The following is a 17,954-nucleotide window of genomic DNA, read 5'->3' on the forward strand; positions in this document are numbered from 1 at the left end:
TGTAATCTGAGATGATTGCTAACACGTGTTTTGGATTTTTTTATTTTATTTTATTTTTTTTGAAATGCAGAGCCCATATTGTTGCCTCTGGCTCAGGATGTCCCTGAACCACTCTCCGCTGGGTGTGGAGATGGATACAGGGAATGATTGCTCTATGCTTGACCTGTTCCTGAGCCTGTCTGCCAGCAGCTGCTACGTACAACTGTAGGAGAGAGGACACCAGTCTATGGGAGCCCTCAGTCTTACTGCAGCTGCTCTTGCTGCCCAGAAGCTCTAATTATACTTTGCACAGCAGTATGCACGCACAAAACAAGACTATACCTACTTCCTCTCTTTTTTTTTGTCTCCATCTAGGTAAAAACACAAATAAAGTACACGTTCTCACCATTCTCAAGGGTGCCACACAGGGTGTCTGCAGCTATGAGCATAGAGCAGTTCTGGGCACCTGCCCATAATCAGACCCAACCTGAGTTTCACTCTCACCTCTGCCAGCCTCATGTGAACGAGCAGCTATAAAAGTGGGCCCTGATTTTTGCAGTTTATAAAACAGTCTGAAAAGGGTATCGGCATTAGTGTACCCTCTTTCACTGGCAAATGAGCAAGCAGACGTACCCTGCTCCTGCCATACATCGTCTGCTGGGAGGAAAGTCAAGCTGGTGCTCCAGCAGCATCTTGAAGGACTGTCCTCAGAAGATTTACTCTTTATATTATCTGCATGCAGGAAAAACGTGCTTTCTAAAAAAATAAATTAAAAAAGAAGAAAAAAACTAAAAGATAATCACATAGCTATATTCATGTTATTAAAACTAATTAATTGTGTCTTTATCAGCATGTTATGCCACGATGCCTGGGTGTTATGTAATTTAATCCATACATTAATCTATGCTGCTCATCACAGCGGATTTATTAAAGAAGGCTGGACGAGGACACTACACACAAGTTATTAAAAACAACCCGCTCAGGAGTGGCTACGCTAATACTATTCAGAGATATACGAATTCCAACAAATCTCTGTTGAGCATGTAAAAAGGGAGTTACAGATCCAACAGCACAAAAGCTACATGAAGTGAAGCCAGCTCCAACTCCCACAGACTTTAGTGAGAAAACTTCTGCTCACTCTAACAGTAATTCAGATAAAGCCATAAATACCAAATGAATTACTCAGAGAAAGAGCACAGATAAGAGAGAGCTGGTGGAGGAAAAAAAAAGAGTTAAATGTTTTTTGGATAATTATTTTCAGCAACTAAAGTAACCATTAGGACTCACACGTTTCCCTGAATGAATTCATTCAGCCCCTTTCTAACACCAGTACATAACAGACTAGCATTTTCTTCATATCTTTCATACACAACCAATTTTTTCTCTACATCTTTTTGATTTTTTTCTTTCTTATTTTCACTTAAAGAATCCCCTTGTTTATGCAGTTTTTCTCAAGTATCAGCTTGATTTTTTTGCTGCACAAATGCATATGTTAGTAAATACTTGTACTTGTTACATGAGGAACTGCTTCATTCTGCTGATGCAGTGTTGGAAAACAGATGACCAAATATGACAAGCATTACATTGACTCTAATGTTTGGCTTTAAAATTGAATTCCATTGTGCTGGCTTACTTCACACAAACTACGTTTTGTGCACGGATGTCCATCTCTGTGTATCTATGCTTGCACTTAGCATCTCAGAACCATTCAGGATCAGATTCTGCACTCATCAACCGCTCAGACCTCCAGAAGAATTTCAGTTTCAGGCAGGCTGATGGCATATGAATGAATCTTCATATTTCTTTCAGAAATAACTATCAGAGTGTACAGAACAGGTGCGTGCATCACATCACAATAGAAGCACTTGGAGCTGGTTAGTGAGAGGTACTGACGGTTACAAAGAGGCAAAGGGAAAACTAAAAACTGGGCCCAAGATTAATGCAAAGCCCAGGAGACACTTCTTCCTTCTCCAGACCATGCATGGAGAGGCTTGAGCTGAAAATCTCTTGCTGCACAGGAGAGGAAACTGCTGGCTAAGCAACCTCTCACAGGGCCCCTCCGGCCTCGGCATTTGCTCCCTCCCTCGCATTGAAATTCTCTGAATTTGCTGGTCATCAAAACTTATTGCAAATCTTCTGTGTGAGTAAATCTAACTGAGAAGGAATTTGCTGGGGGGGGGGGAAGAAGTAAAGGGGAGGCTTTTTTTTTTATTTATTCCAATAAACAACGGTTTGGAAAGCATTCAGTAATACATTCTGACATCACTCCTCAAAAGGCTGGTGCACTGGGCTGCAGATGTGAGCAAGCTATAAAAGAGAGAGTGACTAATAAACCGTGGCTGTGAGGGAAAAGACCCATATATGACCAACAGGAGTACTTTTAAGCCAAGCATCTAACAGAGCACAAGAAGAACTTTGAAGGAAACAATAAAAAAAAGACCACAGAGAGAGCACTCACCTAACTCCTTTGACAGCTCTATTAATGTCCCAGAGGTCAAAGGACAGGATTTTACTTCTGCAATGTCCCACGTTCCTGCATTTCAGAAAGCAAACAACCAGTAACACAAAATGTGGTGTCATGTTCACAGCTGGCAACTGCAGTTTCGGCCTGACACTCGCCATCTCTTTCCATGTTCTCACCATCCTGCAGCCACTTTTGTTGCTAAAGAATCAAGGAGAAATTATCTTCTACGGACAAAGGGTCCAGCCCAGGTGCTATTTACACCTTCTCATCACTTCAAAGTGCACGTCACACCAGCACGTTTCTTTGGACTTAGTCAAATTCCTCACTCTTTTGGACTGTTTTGCCCTTCGTGCACAACTGGCAGAGGTTGTTGTCAGACATCAGCCCAGAGTTTGGCCTTCTGAAGGCAAGAGAGTGAAAAATGGTACCAGTGACCTTCTGCCATCGACCCTGTACTCTGCAAAAGGAAGGACTCCAGCAAAGAAAGCAACCAATGTAAGGGCAAGCTAAGACCACTTTCTGAACCACCAGAGTCCAGGATTACTGCTACTGAAGGTGAGTCGTTGTATGGCCTTACACACCAATCAATCCAGTCATTAAGCTTGATCAATCAGTGAGATCTTAATGAAAACCAAATGCTTTTGGAAATTAACCAAAAAGCAGTATTAACTATTTTAACTTGTAACCCCCCACCCCCAAGAAGTTAGGAAGAGAGTCTAAAAGATAGAAAGGTCCAATTTCCACCCAGTTATTAATTATTAGTGCTGCTCTGGAATCTGCAGGATCACCCACAGTAAAAATGCAATGTGAGACACGGCTTTGCCATAAAAACTAAGCCATGATGGAAAAGAAAAGTCATCAAACACCAGTGAGAAAGCTGATATCATCTCTTGATCTTTAGCCTACTGGCCTGGCAAGCCATCCCTTCACTGCCTTAAAGGAGTCTGAATATTTAAAAGCACAACTTCCACCTTCAGCTTAGATTATACAGAGATTGTCCCAGCTGCACAACCAGGAGACTCGCAGTAGCTTTTGGTGATTTTGTTTGGATACCAACATTGGGTTAATCAGCTGGGAAGCTGGGAAACTGTGTCAGTACAACGCAGCACTGCCATGAACACACTGCTGCCAACTGTCAAATACCCAAGCTAATTTAGGAATACCTTGCCCCATACTTCTTTGGATATACCCAAAGCCTAACTCTGATCATGTGTGTGCAACCTTGGACTTTACAAAGGAACCAAACGCTAAATACCTGTGGCTAGAAAGCTGCATACACCCACTAGGTAGTCTGCAATACAGGAGAAATTCCTGTGCCAAACACTTCTCTTTTCATATTGCCATCATGCTAGAGAATAAAGGATGGCTAACAGGGTTCAATGCAAGCGGACAATGCCATGTGTGCAGGATGAATGCCAGCAGGCAGGACTCTCCGAGGCAATGTACGCTGCAGGACACACTAACTCATGAAATTTTCCCTCTACAATGCTCCCTCTAGGAACATAGGCACTCACCTACATTGGAAAACACATCCTCTTCTGACTGGGAGGGCACAGATTCCTCTCTGGTAGCTTCTGAGGCCTTTAGCACAGTCCCACGCTCTGCCCTGGTGATGAGAGCACCTTTTCCACGGCCAGTGTCCTCTGCGAGTGGCCACCCCGTTCCCTTCTCATCCCAGTCAAAGGCCGGCTCAGCCACCGAGCTGCCCTGTGATGCTCTGCTGGCGTCTTCTTGGGAATAAACATTATCACAGGGTTATGAGCATTCTTAATTACAACAGAGAGTTTATACAGGGGAAAGAAAGCCTGATCCAAACGCATCAGACATAATGTCCAGATTCATGATGAAATTATTTAGAGACCTTGGGCATCGCTCGGGACCCACAACAGTAAAGGGAGCGAAAGAGGACAGCAAGACTTCCAAGCGAAAGGAAAGAAAACATCTTGGATGTTGGTAGTCCAAGTCTGCTGAGAAATCAGTGCTAGGCATACACACAGTAGAAATCATGACAATTATCTCCAACATCTTTTGTTCCAAAGGACTCCCAAAGCACTTTATGACTCCAGCCATCAGAATAGCAAAGCCTTCTTCTGATGTTCTGGTGGGCAGGGGACCAGTGCTGACATCAACCCCACCTTCACACAGCTTAATGCTGCTGCTGCTGCTTATTCCCTGCTGGGAAAGAGCCGTCAGCACTCAGCAGGATTAGGGCTTCTTCCTGGAAGTGGGAAGAGCAGATTTCATTGCTCTGTAAATGTTATCACTAAGAGGGACCAGCACCATCAGCTGAATTAACCCATTGCACAGCAAAGGTTCCTGCACCTAACCAGTGACTTCGACTGCAGCTTGGTCCTCTGAGCTCCCTCCCTCACCCTGGGCCAGCAAAGCACATACACCTGCGTGGATTTAGAGTTAATGCTCACTTCCTTCTGCACAGGCAGCCAGCACCGCTGGTGCCAGCAGGCCAACTGACGTGAACAAAGCCAAGTGTGAGCCCTTACGCTTTGCTGGAGACCTCAGCACTTCAAGCCCTTAGAAACTGTCATGCAGATATCTAACCCTTGGCTTCTGTAATCTAGATGATAAAGTGGTCCCAAAATGTCTGCGTATTTTTAGATCAAAATTTGCTGTTTACTTGCCCCGATCTTCAATTTTAGCAGGGCTTCTGAGGTACTTTAAGATAATGTCTTCTTGCTGACAGGGCACAAACATCCGTATTTACCCAGCTGTGTGTCCCAACTCCAAATTTCTTAGCTTCTAAATTGCTCTAATATGTTTAACTTCATAGGTTTCTCCATTATACTAATGGTTTTAACAAAGATAATTAAATTATCAAGACATTTCTAAACATATTAATTCCATGACGTGCTTTTATACAGCAGTCATAATAACATAACCAGTAGCAATGTATATAGGCATAAGTGCATGGCGGACACTTTGAAATCCCCACAGGAAAAGAGTGGTGTGAGTGCATAATGCTGCTCTATTTTATCTCATTAAGATAACAGTACATTTTGCTTTTATAGATGTTTATTCTGGGCAGCCCTGAAATAAGGAATCTGTTTGGAACTGGGCATATAATGCAGGTTTACATCCATTGTTAGAAAACATCTTTTGTCAAGTAGCACAGAACGAACTAATCCCATCACACCACACCTTTAGCAGATCTCTGATCTAATGGACATTTGTTTTCAAAGTCCTGTGGTTAATAATATGTGTTGTAATGAAAGCCTGGAATAGAACACAAGGCTCGCCAACCTGTTTTTTTCCTGAGTAGGAGAAGGCTCAGGGGAGATCTTCTTGTACTTTACAATTACCTTAAAGGAGGTTGTAGCGAGGTGGGGATCAGGCTCTTCTCCCAAGCACCAAGTGATGACGGGAAATGGCCTCAGGTTGTGCCAGGGGTGGTATAGGTTGGACATTAGGAGAAATTTCTTTACTGAAAGGGTTGTGCAGTGTTGGAACAGGCTGCCCAGGGAAGTGGCTGAGTCACCATCCCTGGAGGTCTTCAAGAAACACGTAGATGTAGAACTTGGTAGCGTGGGTTAGTGGTGGGCTTGTCAGTGCTAGGTTAAAGGTTGGACTAGTGGATCTTAGAGATCTTTTCCAACCTGAATGATTCTGTTCTATGATTATAAGTAAGCAGTCTAAATGTGTGCAAAGATTTTGCTGTCTAATGATGAACAGAGCAAACAGAAAGACTCTGGGAAGTTAGAAGGAGTAAGAAGCCCAGTCAGATCAGGTGTGCAAACTCTCCGCAGCCTGTAAATTTACCTTTTTGTTTCAGCCTTTCCTTTCTTAAGTGTCTCTTTTCTCGGCTGCTGATCTTGGTCTGCCAGTCACCTACAACAGAGAGCAAAGGTCACTGTGACTCATCTTAAGTTAACAAGAAACTTCCTCTTCTGCCTGTACTGCTTACAAGGCAAAGTGTTCTCTGTTCATTTTCCATGCTGGCTGTAAAAGTGCCCCTGCAGCGGTGCTGCCTGTTCACATGCAGCATCTCCCCTGCACAGTGTTTGCTGCCTCTGCAGAAACACAGGCCACGTTACATAAGAAATCCCCGTCGCAAACCTGTCTGTCATGTGTCCTGACTCATGTAACTGCACAGATTCTTCTGTCCATTGTGTCAGCCTGATAATGCGACACCCCTTTCCCTCGGGGGAGATGTCACAACAGAGCATCAACAGCCTCGTACGTCTGACAGCACAGGGAAGTTCATGAAGAGCTTAACCATCAAACACGGCTTCGATTTCCTGACCTTCTCTAGCCCTGAGCGTACCCTCAGACCTGGTGTGTGATGTGAAGACCCACTGCCATCCAGCTGACTTCCACGCGCACTCATTCATACCAGTCAGGCCACGCTCTGCCTTCAGCTCTGCTCTCCACAAGCTACGACACGACAGGAGGGCCTGCCAGGAACGGTTAACGAAGAAAAAAACACCGTCCCCCGATTTCACTGAGACAAACATCTTTCTCTAAACATCCCTGAACACATGAAACAGTTCAGCTGGTTCATCTGTCCAAAAAAACTAAACAGCCCTTTGAAGAAAGCCTCTGCTGTTTCCCATCATTCTCCTGTGCCCTTGCAGGCACTCGTTGCTCCTGACGCAAGCGCCCGCAGGGAGGACTCCAGCCCAGCAGCAGCGAGGGCTTCTCCTGCTCTCACCAGCACACTAATCACATTATAATCTTTTAAGCCCAGAAAAGCTTAGATTTGCTTGTTTTCAATATGACCCCTGGTGGGGGGAGACTAACAGGCAAGAATGGAGTGTTACGTATTTTCCTGTGAAATTACAGCTGCCTGATCCACACTAGCCTCTGCCAGGTTTCTTTGCAGCTTTGCTTGTAACCAAAGATCTTGGCTCTGTTCACGGGCGTAAGGAATTGGCTGTGTGTTATCCATGCGCCTTTTCCAGCCTCGTCCGTGGGCCCAACAAAAAGCTGCCTGGAAAGACCACAGCTCCTGCTGTGGATCAGCACGGCAAAAGCCACAGGATTGGAGCAAGAGCAGAAAGACAGGACCCTGCTCCCGGGTGGACCTCTGGCCACTTCAGATATGCTTTCTCATCCACAGATTTGCCATCTCTGTGAATGCAGGAAGGACCTGAGAAGTGTGGCAGGAAAGAACACAGCCCCCATCTGTGTAGTTACACGTAGAAATGAGCAGATGATAAAAGACTTTCTCAAACTGGATATTTTTCCCATTGACGAAGAACACAAAAACAGTAGAGAATGCCTCTCTTTTAAAATATTTCATCCCATGTTGTTTTCTGGTAATATCAATCAGATAACAGAATAACCACAACTTTTCTTACCTTCCTCCTCTTGCAGCTTGTATTTTTCCACAGGAATCAGATCTTTCAACACCTCCTTGTCTGAGCACTGGGCTTTCTTCTTCTTCTTAGGCTACAGCATCCAGAAGATGCACAGCAGAAAGATCAAACAGGTATTTGTTACATTTCATCATGAAGGAGTCAGGACAATAGTTTTAAAATGGAGAACACACACTGCTACTCCGAGAGAGAGCACGAGGTTGCTGGATTCTGTAAGTGGGTACAAAGCTGGTCCTGAGCACATTTTATTGCAAACTCCAAGCTCATTAATGAAACAACTTTTGTCCTACAAAAGTAGACTTATCTGCCAGGTTAGAAAGCCCACATTGTAATTCAGCCACCTGCTCTAAAGAAAGATTTGCATTTATCATTCTGAAGACAATAAAGGAGGAAAACCTGTAACTATTTCCCCCCTTTCCAATCAGTAACTCTGAAATCAACATTAAGACGTTGCTTATGATTAACAAAAAAAAAAAAAGATATCCAATACTCTATTTTTTAATGAAGGTATCTGTAGTGGTCACTGATGTAGAAGGACGCAGCAGTGGCTCAGGCCATTTTCATATGGCTTGGTGAAACAGTAGAGCTACCTTTAAGCCTTGAAATTTGCATGTTTTAGATGTAACACACTGGTTCTTGACTTTTGTCAGGTGGGATACTCCCTGCCATCAACATGCCTCCTGCCCAGGCTGAGGGCTGCTCCTTGTGAAGGCAGAGTGGCTGTAAAGCACGAATACTTTCTTCCCTACCAGTACAAGTGCACTATGCCCAGATAAGACCCTTGCCCAGACACAAGGAAATGTCCCGTATCAGAGCTGGAGCCGAAATACAGGAGATTCTAGCTCCTGGTTTGGGGTGCAGACTATGAGATCATCCCACCTGTGGCTGTAGTAACAAGCACCACCGTGTGACCATGCCAGAGTGTTACTCGGTGTTATGTTCCTCACTCTTAACTTCTCCATCAACAGGAACAATAAATTGTCTTTAAAAATATCAAATAAGCAACATTCTTAAAACAAATTTCTCTTGAAAGATGTTATATAAACTCTGACGCTGTTACTGGTACCTTAAGAAGCTTTTTCTCTCTGATGTTGGCTGACGTTACAAGCTGCCCATTCACTGGAACCTAGAAGACAGACAGCAAAAAAAGCATTAAGGAATATGTATGTGCATGTGTATGTATAAATATGTATGTGCATAAAATTATGTTAATACGTATGATATGCTGAAAGACATAGTTAAATAACACCCGGTACAAATCTGGACTAGAATTTATGGCCTTGTTCCAACTTGAGTTAATTTATTCCAAATTAATTAGTGTTAGCTAAGCCCTCATGAATGTAAATCCAGGAACACCAGGTAGATTTATTCCAGAGCAGACATATTTGTGGTTTATCCTAAGATTTGTCTAGGATCAAAGTTGTTTTTCAGATAGGGTAAGCCTGCCTGAAAAAAAGCAGCACAGACAGGAGAAGGCTGATTTTGATTCTTTTTAATGAACAGGAGCTCACTGCACAGCATCCCCCTTCCTGGCCCAGGTTGCCCTGGTCAGAAAGCATTACTCAGGAGATGTGTGCTCCCAAGTTAACAGGGAAATTTGTTTCCTCTTCAGAGAGATGGTGGCAGCTGGCAGGTGGAGCCGCGGATGTGATTGCAGGACCGAAGAATGATGCTTGCAGTTCATGAGAGAGAGAGAGGGAAACCAGCACACTCTGCAGAACACCCCAGGGTGAGCGAGGAAAGCTAAAACTTGTTCCTAAGAAAAAATAAAGGCTCACTGGGTGGCCGTGTCCTTTTGGGCTACGGGAACACAACCCCAGATGTGACAGGCAAAGACTCGGAGCCACCTTGTGACGGATGAGGTTACAGCTCCTGCATGGCCACGGGACGTACTGAAACTATTTCCACTGAGCAACAAGTTTTCATAGGCTCTCCCAAAGGCGCTCTGCAACATCATTAGGACTTAAAGCTAATTATTCTTTGAGATGAACTAGCATTATTTCTTCTATGTCTAGTTCAGGTATGAAATAATCTCCCCCAAGTTCTGTACTTTCCAATGTGCCACTCTATGAACACACAGGCATATTTCTGGGTCTTCTGGGAAAACATCCCAGCAACTGGAGCCAAAATACCTGCCCCATTGCATCACCAATTTCACCAGCTTTCAAATTACAAGCTTAAAGCAAATGGTGCACATCTCTTTTGTCTCCCTGAGCTATCATTTGGTAGCTTTATAGTTATATTCTTCTGAACAGTCACTAGCTAAATAATGACCTCTGTGTTAAAACCCTGCTATGTTTCATAATAGTTAGCAAGACCATCCTTATTTTTTCCCCAAGAGAAGTCATCTCCCTTCTGAGAACCTCATATTCATCTCCTAGAGGTGTTACACAAACCCTACCACAAAAAGGACCACCTTCCATATCCACTCAAGGAAAAAATCCCACTCTGCCTAAGCATCCACAGCTTCTCTGGGCTACCTGTTCCAGTGCCTCACCACCCTCACAGCAAAGAATTTCTTCCTAATATCTAATATAAACCTACCCTCTTTTAGTTTAAGACTATTACTCCTCTAGTTTAAAACTATTTTAAACTAAAGTTTTTATTAAAACTTGTCCTATCACTACAAAGAGTCCTTCCCCAGATCCCTTTAGGCACTGGAAGGCCACTGTGAGGTCTCCCTGGGGCCTTCTCTTCTCCAGGCTGAACAACCCCAGCTCCCTCAGCCTGGCTTCAGAGGAGAGGTGCTCCAGCCCCTCTGACCATCCTCGTGGCCTCCTCTGGACTCACTGTAATAGGTCCACGTCCTTCTTGTGCTGGGGCCCCCAGAGCTAACGCAGGGCTCCAGGTATCTCAACAAACCCTGCTAATTTCCCACCACTCGTAACAAAATATTTACTGCTTTGCAAAGGCTTTGCCAAAGAACCTCCCAAATAAAGCCGCTTTCAGCAACACTGCCACCATCAAGGACAGAAACTGCAGCACCAACTTAAAAGGCAAGAAGGAGGCTTTTTTGCCACTTCTCAGACAAACACAGACGACAGGAGACATCCCACCTCCTTCTAACCTCTCTTCACATCAAGACACTTCTGCAAGCTTGAGAGAGTACACACAGAGAGACAGGGAGGTGTCAAGATGAAGGAAATGCACCGTCTCCCTCCCCCAGACTGCCATAAGCCAGCACAGCCCGAGGCTGTACAGAGCCCTGGCAGAGGCAGGGAAAACTCTAGAGGGAAAATTTTGAGTGCAAGAGAAAATTAGGGAAGGTGCAACCTCTACTTGCTCTGACAGCGTAGCCTCGGCTGGGGCAGGATCACGTTCCTGGCTCTTTTCTCCACATAAACGAGAGCAAGCAACAAGCTGGAAAAAATACAGGACTTTGTTTTAATGTTTTGCCAGTCTGACTGCTGTATGCTTTTACCAGATGAGTGCAACATTTCCTACTTAAATGGTATTTCATCTGCTAGCCAAGGATCCTTCTTCCTCTCCATCCATGACTAAGAGGTTAAAAATACGCTGCTGGCAGCGTATTTTTACTGCATCCCAGGGGTCTTCACACTGACCAGCTCCTCAGCCCCAAATACCCAGGTAGGACTCCAGAACCTAATTACATCCTTCCTCAGGGGCTGCTGAGTGCAAGGAAAACACCAAATCTGACCAGTGACCAAAGATCCCCAAACAGCCCAGCACTGTGGGGATGGTCTTCTCCCAGCCCTGCGATATCTGCTGCTCCTCCACCATCCCTCAGTAGTGTCAGCACCTCCCTTCCTTCCATCACCAGGGACTTCTACTGGGTTCAGCTTCCTTCCAGTGGCAAGGTATTATTCCAGCCCAACCTTTGTGTTAAATCCTGCCTTTATCCAGCCGCTTTTCTCACTGTAAGCTGGCTGTAGGGCTGAGGAGCCCCACCCTGCCCTATTCTTCCCTTTGGAAGCCCTTAGGATACTGAATTAGTTACGCCTCTTTATCATGGGCATTTGGCCATTCTGAAAAGAAAAAAGAAAAAGGAATTTTCATTATTTATTTCACTTAACTTAATGGACTCATTACGGAGAAATGAAATTTCTCGGGGTAACTTTTCCTGTAAGGAAAATGAAGTTTTGTACGGGGAGAACACATCTATGCCCGCTGAATTTAGTGACCAGATAAAGCCACCAGTACAAATCCAAACATATTGAATATATGCAGACTTTTAGTGGTATCAGACTTAGCATATTAATTTGTGCTCGCATTGTGGGGAACAATAGAAAGATTATTTTTAGTTCACGGCCATTTGGTTTGTGACCCAGAGGAACAGGATTTCCCCCCCCACACCCTGCCCTTTTTTCCTTTTGACATAACCTAAAGTTGTATTTCTGATGATTGCACTGAAATCTCCACACTTTTGTGTTTAATTTATGTGATGCTCTTCATGTAGTTCGACATAAAAGTCACAAAGAAAGAAGGCACAGACATAGGTTGAAATGTTAAAAAATATCAGCTTTAGCCATGAAAATACAAACCATGTGTTCAAAGCCATAAAACCATGCCCCTATATGCTTACCTTTACCCATTTCAATCGTTTCATAAGAAAGATCCTTTTTTTACAAAGCCAAGCACCTTTTTATAAGCGTCTTATCAAATCAGGAAACCTGCTTTCAACTCTCAGTGCCACCAGCTGGCCACAGGTTTAATTAAAAATGGCATGAATGTTATCTGCAGCTTCGTGCACTTCGTCCCACTCAGGGAGGTGCTGAGCATTGCCTGCCCCAGGAAGGCACGCAGAGGCTTCCCCAGCAGAGGGCTACCAGGACAAAATAAACTCAGTGTAGGGAACCCAAGGGGAGCTGTTACATGCTTCACACACTGGGAATCAGGGAATTCATTAAAGAACATGAATAAAGATTCAGAAAATTGTTATAGGCTACCGCTTTCCGAACACTTGAATTAAGTGGGTTGGGCACTGGAAATAAAAGAAAGCAAAATTACCCCATGCTGGCAAGGGAGTCTGTGAACAGAAAAATGTTTCCAGATTTAAGAAATAACTCAATTAAATTGCTTCCTAGTGCTCGTTCCCAGTGCAAAAGCTAAACTATTTTTTCTCACCTTATGTTATGGACAAGATAAATGTGGGGGCTTTGGGCCAGCAAAAGAAACACCAACATGCACTGAATTAAAAAAAAAAAGAAAAAAAAAAAAGAACAAAGAAAAAAAGGCAAACAGAAAAGGACTTTCTGAAGAACCTCCCTGAAGCATGCTGTTACTGCTGAACGAGGTATCGCTGTGCTCTTCAGCTTTCTCAGTAAACCTTCAACGGGATGAAAACCAAGTAGGACAGCTTCACTTCCCTCAGCATCCTCTGGGAGATGTAGCGTTGCTGCTGACACCAGGCACTGGTCAGGATGTCTGCCACGCCACTTGCTGTCCAGCATTTGCTCCGGGTGCTCCTCTCCCCTGCACAGAAGCACAGGCTCCACCACCGGGTAAGCAACCCCGGAGCTGTGCTGCTGCAGGCCAGCAGCTTGCATTGCTCCATCAGCAGACAATGAGCAATCGGCATGACAAATGCGTTGGGAAATAAGCAGCCCCGAGTTTCATTAACTCCCAATCAGATTTTCATAAATGGAAGCAGACATCCTGGCCGGTCTGGCTCTGCCACGTGGTCCTGTCCCGGTGGGAATGTTTCTCCACTGAAATGTGGGAGACGTTTCCCAATTCCGTGGGAAATGGGTGAAGGAGAAACTGCATCTCTGAGAAGAGAAAGGATGGGGTTTAGGGCTGAGCAAGAGTCCACCAGGAAAACGGGAAGGTACCAGCATCAAAGAAAATTATTCAGTTGCTCTGAGTTGCTCAGAGAAAGGGCAAGACAATGGTAATTTCCACCACGGTGACAATGGGAAGCCACAAAAACACACTGTGCTCATTAGCAAAGGAAAGCGAGAGGTTCTTCACGCGTGACAGAACACAGAGAAACTTCTCTGGGCTGGGCAGCCGCAGCACTACACGCACATATCTACAAATCTGAAAAGAGGGCTGGAGCCTGGTAGTGAGCTGTAGCACAAATATAAATCATCTTAGCATTACTGCGCACTAATACAAAGTTTTCCCTAACAAAATCACTTCAGACGTGTTCCCAGTAGGAAAGAAAATTGCCTGTTGGAAGGGAAAATTACATGGGAAATGCACACAATGAATACACTGAATTATATGGGAAATAGGTGCTGGGAATGGTGAATTTTTTCATTTCTGTTAGGGAGGCTGGCAGAGGAAAGGAAGAGGTGGTGCTCCCATCACACGTGTGCTCCAAGAACCTCAGGGAAAGGAGCTGGGCCATCGGCCTGGAAAATCTGCTCCTCTGTACTTATTCCCAGGGATGAAGTTGCCTGTAGGAACCCCCTGGGGAATAACCCCCAGGGGAAGGTGGCAATTACCAACTCCAGCACCTTCCAGGAAACCTACGAAACCAATTCTCATACAGGACAGCTTCATGGAGATAATCGTGCAGGGGTGTTTTGCTGGCACAAAGAGTACCATCTAATACGAAAGGCAGGAGTAAAAGGTCTGTTTGCACACATCTGGAGCTGAAGGGATTGATTTTTATTTCTGCTGCTGTTAAGGAACCCCTGTGAGAGGCAAAAAGTATCTCCAGTTTACTAAAACACTTAGGCAAAGCAGAAGGCTTTCTTTTGGGATGTATCTGGTAATACACATTTTTACACATCGCCTAGATACGATGATATCACTACATCTGTGCAAAAAGCTCTTCTTTTGAACTGTCCGATGTGAAGAACAACCCCCAAAACTTTGAATAAACACAACCCCCAAAACCCAATGGCAATTCAGTTCAGACAGATGTCTTCTGTCAAACCTTGTCAACAATTTCCTAAATGACTCTTTATTAGGGAAAAGGCTGTGCTGAAAAGGGCTAAAGCCTCTAGCATCATTTTTTGGGGCCTTTTTTGTGTGTCTGACAATAGTCAGAATGTAAACTGGTATAAGTGATGTATATAATAGATTATATTCAAAATCTGCTTGTATGACTGAATTGAGGCCATGCATACGTTTGAACAAACTTTGTTCACCGTACTTATTTCACACGGGCTGTGAAACAAGACTGTCTAGAAGTGCACAGCTTGCTCCGAGACCTGTGATTGTTCCATCGTGTCGCTCTGCTACATGCAGTTAGCACAATGAAACAAAGCTGCCTTCCACCAGCGCTGATTCTGGAAGAGGCTGGCAGAGGCTGGCGCAGTCCTGTACAGTGCCAGCATTTTTCCTTTTTGTGATTGTGACCTGGGAAGGGTTCAGAGGCGGCTGTGAGGTTTGGCTGGGAAGGAGCCCTGCAGAGGGCAGGGCTGCAGCCTCCTGCAGAGGCACCCTGGGCCAGTGTTGGTTGCCCATTGCCATGGGGGTGTCCTCTGCCTGCAGAAGAGGAGATCAGCCCAGCATCAACATCGGAGGGACCTGCAGCCCTGTAAGCGCAGATGCCCCGCAGAGGTAGTCTCACAGCCCACCCATGGGGCAGCGGCTGGGAATCACCAGCAAAAACACATTCCTAAACTGAAAAAATAATTAACCACCTAGTTTCTTTTAATTAAGATCTCAACTTATCCACCACTCCAGGATATGCAGATGTTTGGCTGCTGGGATGTATCAACACACCTGAGCACCGGAGGCGATTTGTCTCTTGGCTTCGTACCTAGCAGCGAGGGGCTCCCACCCTGCAATACCTGCACACCCTGGGTTTTGGTATTGGCCACATCTCTGAACTGAATACTCTGCTATTAATACCCTTTCTGATGCTATGTCAGTAGAGATTTTCGGAGGCAAATTTTGGCATCTTAAAGGTGTTCTGCTCTTCTGGCATTCTTGCATCAGCTAAGTGCCAAAGCAGTATGCAGTGTTTTACACTTACATAAGGAGATAAAGTTTTTGCCTCGAGGATATGATGTTCCAAAGACAGAGATAACGTGATGGGAAATGACAAGGAGCAGTGGAGATGAGGGGTGAGGAAAAGGAAACAGTAAAAAGCAGAGAAGAGAAAGAAAGGACGGGGTACTGTCATGGGAGGACAAGCCTGCCTTTTTCATTTCATTGGCTCTGCAAAATCTTAACTTGTTCTACAGTTAAGTAGTATCAATGATTATAAAACCATAATTAAATTGTTTCTGAAATCCTTCTTCATCCCTTGACACAGCTAGGTCTATGAGGACTGCTGTTTCATTTAATTGCTCTTCACTAATTCAAGGATGTGTATGCTGTCAGGCCGAGGTTCTGCTCACAGTGATGAAAAACCAAAAAAATAAAAAATAAAAATAAAAAATTGAATTTCTATGGCAAAGTAATAAACCCCTGAAAACTAGTGTTATGATGGGAAGCCTGACACATTTGAAGTCATGAAGAACAAAACCACTTATTTTATAGCCCACCTAAAAAAAAAAGCCTTGCAAATTCATTTTGTTTTGCCTATCTCAGAAGAAAAAGATAGAAGATATAGTAACAGGTACAAGTGTTGGAAATGCTTGATGTATTCATTTTAAATAGACTTACTTCTGCTCAGTGTGTTCTCCTGAGAACTTACCTTGCTTTCCATACCGCAATATCCCAGTGTGTGATTTTTTTTTTGGTAATTTTTGCTTCGATTTTCTGCTGCTTGCAGCAAGTCAAAGAGACACAGCCAACCGTGACAATGTCATACGGAAACTTCATCACAGCACATCGCATCAAACCCTCAACGTACACGCAGCAAGGTGGTCATCAATGGCCAGCGGTCATTAATGCACCTTGCATCTACTACCATGTATTAATGCAGTCGTAATGAAGCTCTGATTGAGAGTAAAGGCAAATAATTAGTATTCTTTATTAACAACAGGGCAGAGGGACTCTGCCGATGTCCTCCGTCGCGCTGTGGCGGGCATTATCTGGAGTTTCTTAATTCTTTGCAGGAGGGATGAAGCCCGTGTGGAGCCAGACAGGCGGGCAGCACCCCGGGGTGCTGCACCCGGAGCTGAGGGGGGAGCTCGGTGGGGAGCTCGGTGCCCCCCAGGGGAGCTTCTCCTGCCCCAGGGGGGCTTCTCTCTCCCCAGGGGAGCTTCTCCTGCCCCGGGGGTCTCTGGATGAACCCCAGCCCCCCAAAGGGATGAGTCGAGAGGGAAAGCTGCCGGAGGGGGGTGCCGCCGGGCAGCACGCTTCATGCCCCCCTCCACCTCCCTTACCTGCGCCGAGCTCCTCGCATCCTCCCGCTGCTGTCTGGGCTCTTCCTCCTCCTCCTCCTCTTCCTCCTCCTCCTCCTTCTCCTCGGTGGCTGGGCCTCGGCGCAGCCCCCTGCGGAGCAGCAGCGCCGCCGCCGCCGCCCCCAGGGCCAGCAGCGGCCAGAGCAGGGCGGGCAGGGCGGCCATGGGGCCCCGGCCCTCCGCCAGCCCCGGCTCCTCGGCGCCCAGCGCCGGCACCAGCATGGCCCCCGGCACGGCTCCCCGCCGGGCAGCCGGAGCCCAGCAGGCTGAAAGGGAGCCGGGCTGCGGCCCCTGGCCCCGGTGGAAGGGGCTGGAAGCCGGGGAGCGTGTGTTGGAGGGGCTGGGGTGGGTGGGGGAAGGAGGTCGCCGCGCGGAATTAATCTCGTCTGAGGGAAATAAATGGCAGGCGACGGTCCCGGCAGATGTGTCGCTTGGTCTCGTTATCGAGCAGCCTCCCCGTGATGGTTACGAGAGATGATGAGTTCTCATCTAGCAGCGATCCTCAGAGAAATAAACGCTTATTACGGCTACGCAGAGTGCCTCAAACCGCACGCCTCTCTGCTTTGCTCCGAGGAGAAATTTCTCCACACGCCTGATGTGTAAATGCGGGCGATAGTCTCAGAAAGTCGCGTTTTTCAAGGTGGCAGAGCTGCTTTTAAAGTGACAAGTTGTATTTTGTCTTGGCCAAGCTAAAGGGACGGCTCCTGAGGGCTAAGAAGTGAACAGCACGGGGGGAACACGATGAGCCCCTACCTCGAAGCGTGTCTCTGAGCCTGGCCTACACAAGAAGACAGTAGTTAAATCTTATTTACGTAGAACAGCATAAAAAGCTGCATTCGTTGCATCCAGCACAGAGAAGAAGTTAAAAAGGGAATGGCTTTTCTCTGTCATAGCTTTATTTCACAGCTGTTTTTTTTTCCCCACAGATTTCTGTCTCCTGAGCACTGCTCCATGCTCAGACTGACC

The 17,954-nt window shown here is 45.6% G+C and overlaps 1 protein-coding gene across 6 annotated transcripts in view; it reads right to left on the bottom strand.

Annotated features, from left to right (window-relative positions):
* The window catches only part of LOC106015540 (uncharacterized), a 28,194-nt gene extending 10,602 nt beyond the window's left edge, over positions 1 to 17,592 (bottom strand). The window contains exons 1-8 of one of the 6 annotated variants that reach the window (XM_072036479.1): positions 16,971 to 17,592; positions 11,050 to 11,136; positions 8,843 to 8,902; positions 7,759 to 7,849; positions 6,218 to 6,286; positions 3,958 to 4,170; positions 2,438 to 2,512; positions 613 to 735 (exon numbers count right to left, since the gene is read on the bottom strand). In XM_072036479.1, coding sequence (XP_071892580.1) covers positions 613 to 735; positions 2,438 to 2,512; positions 3,958 to 4,170; positions 6,218 to 6,286; positions 7,759 to 7,849; positions 8,843 to 8,902; positions 11,050 to 11,136; positions 16,971 to 17,210 — 958 coding nt within the window. In that variant the 5' untranslated portion in view covers positions 17,211 to 17,592. Of the gene's footprint in view, positions 1 to 612; positions 736 to 2,437; positions 2,513 to 3,957; positions 4,174 to 6,217; positions 6,287 to 7,758; positions 7,850 to 8,842; positions 8,903 to 11,049; positions 11,137 to 16,970 lie in introns of all 6 variants that reach the window. The other 5 variants (XM_072036478.1, XM_038177435.2, XM_072036480.1 and 2 more) reach the window with 5 other exon arrangements.
* Positions 17,593 to 17,954: the final 362 nt, after the last annotated feature.

Source organism: Anas platyrhynchos, chromosome 3 (genome assembly GCF_047663525.1).
Source record: "Anas platyrhynchos isolate ZD024472 breed Pekin duck chromosome 3, IASCAAS_PekinDuck_T2T, whole genome shotgun sequence".
Taxonomy (NCBI): domain Eukaryota; kingdom Metazoa; phylum Chordata; class Aves; order Anseriformes; family Anatidae; genus Anas; species Anas platyrhynchos.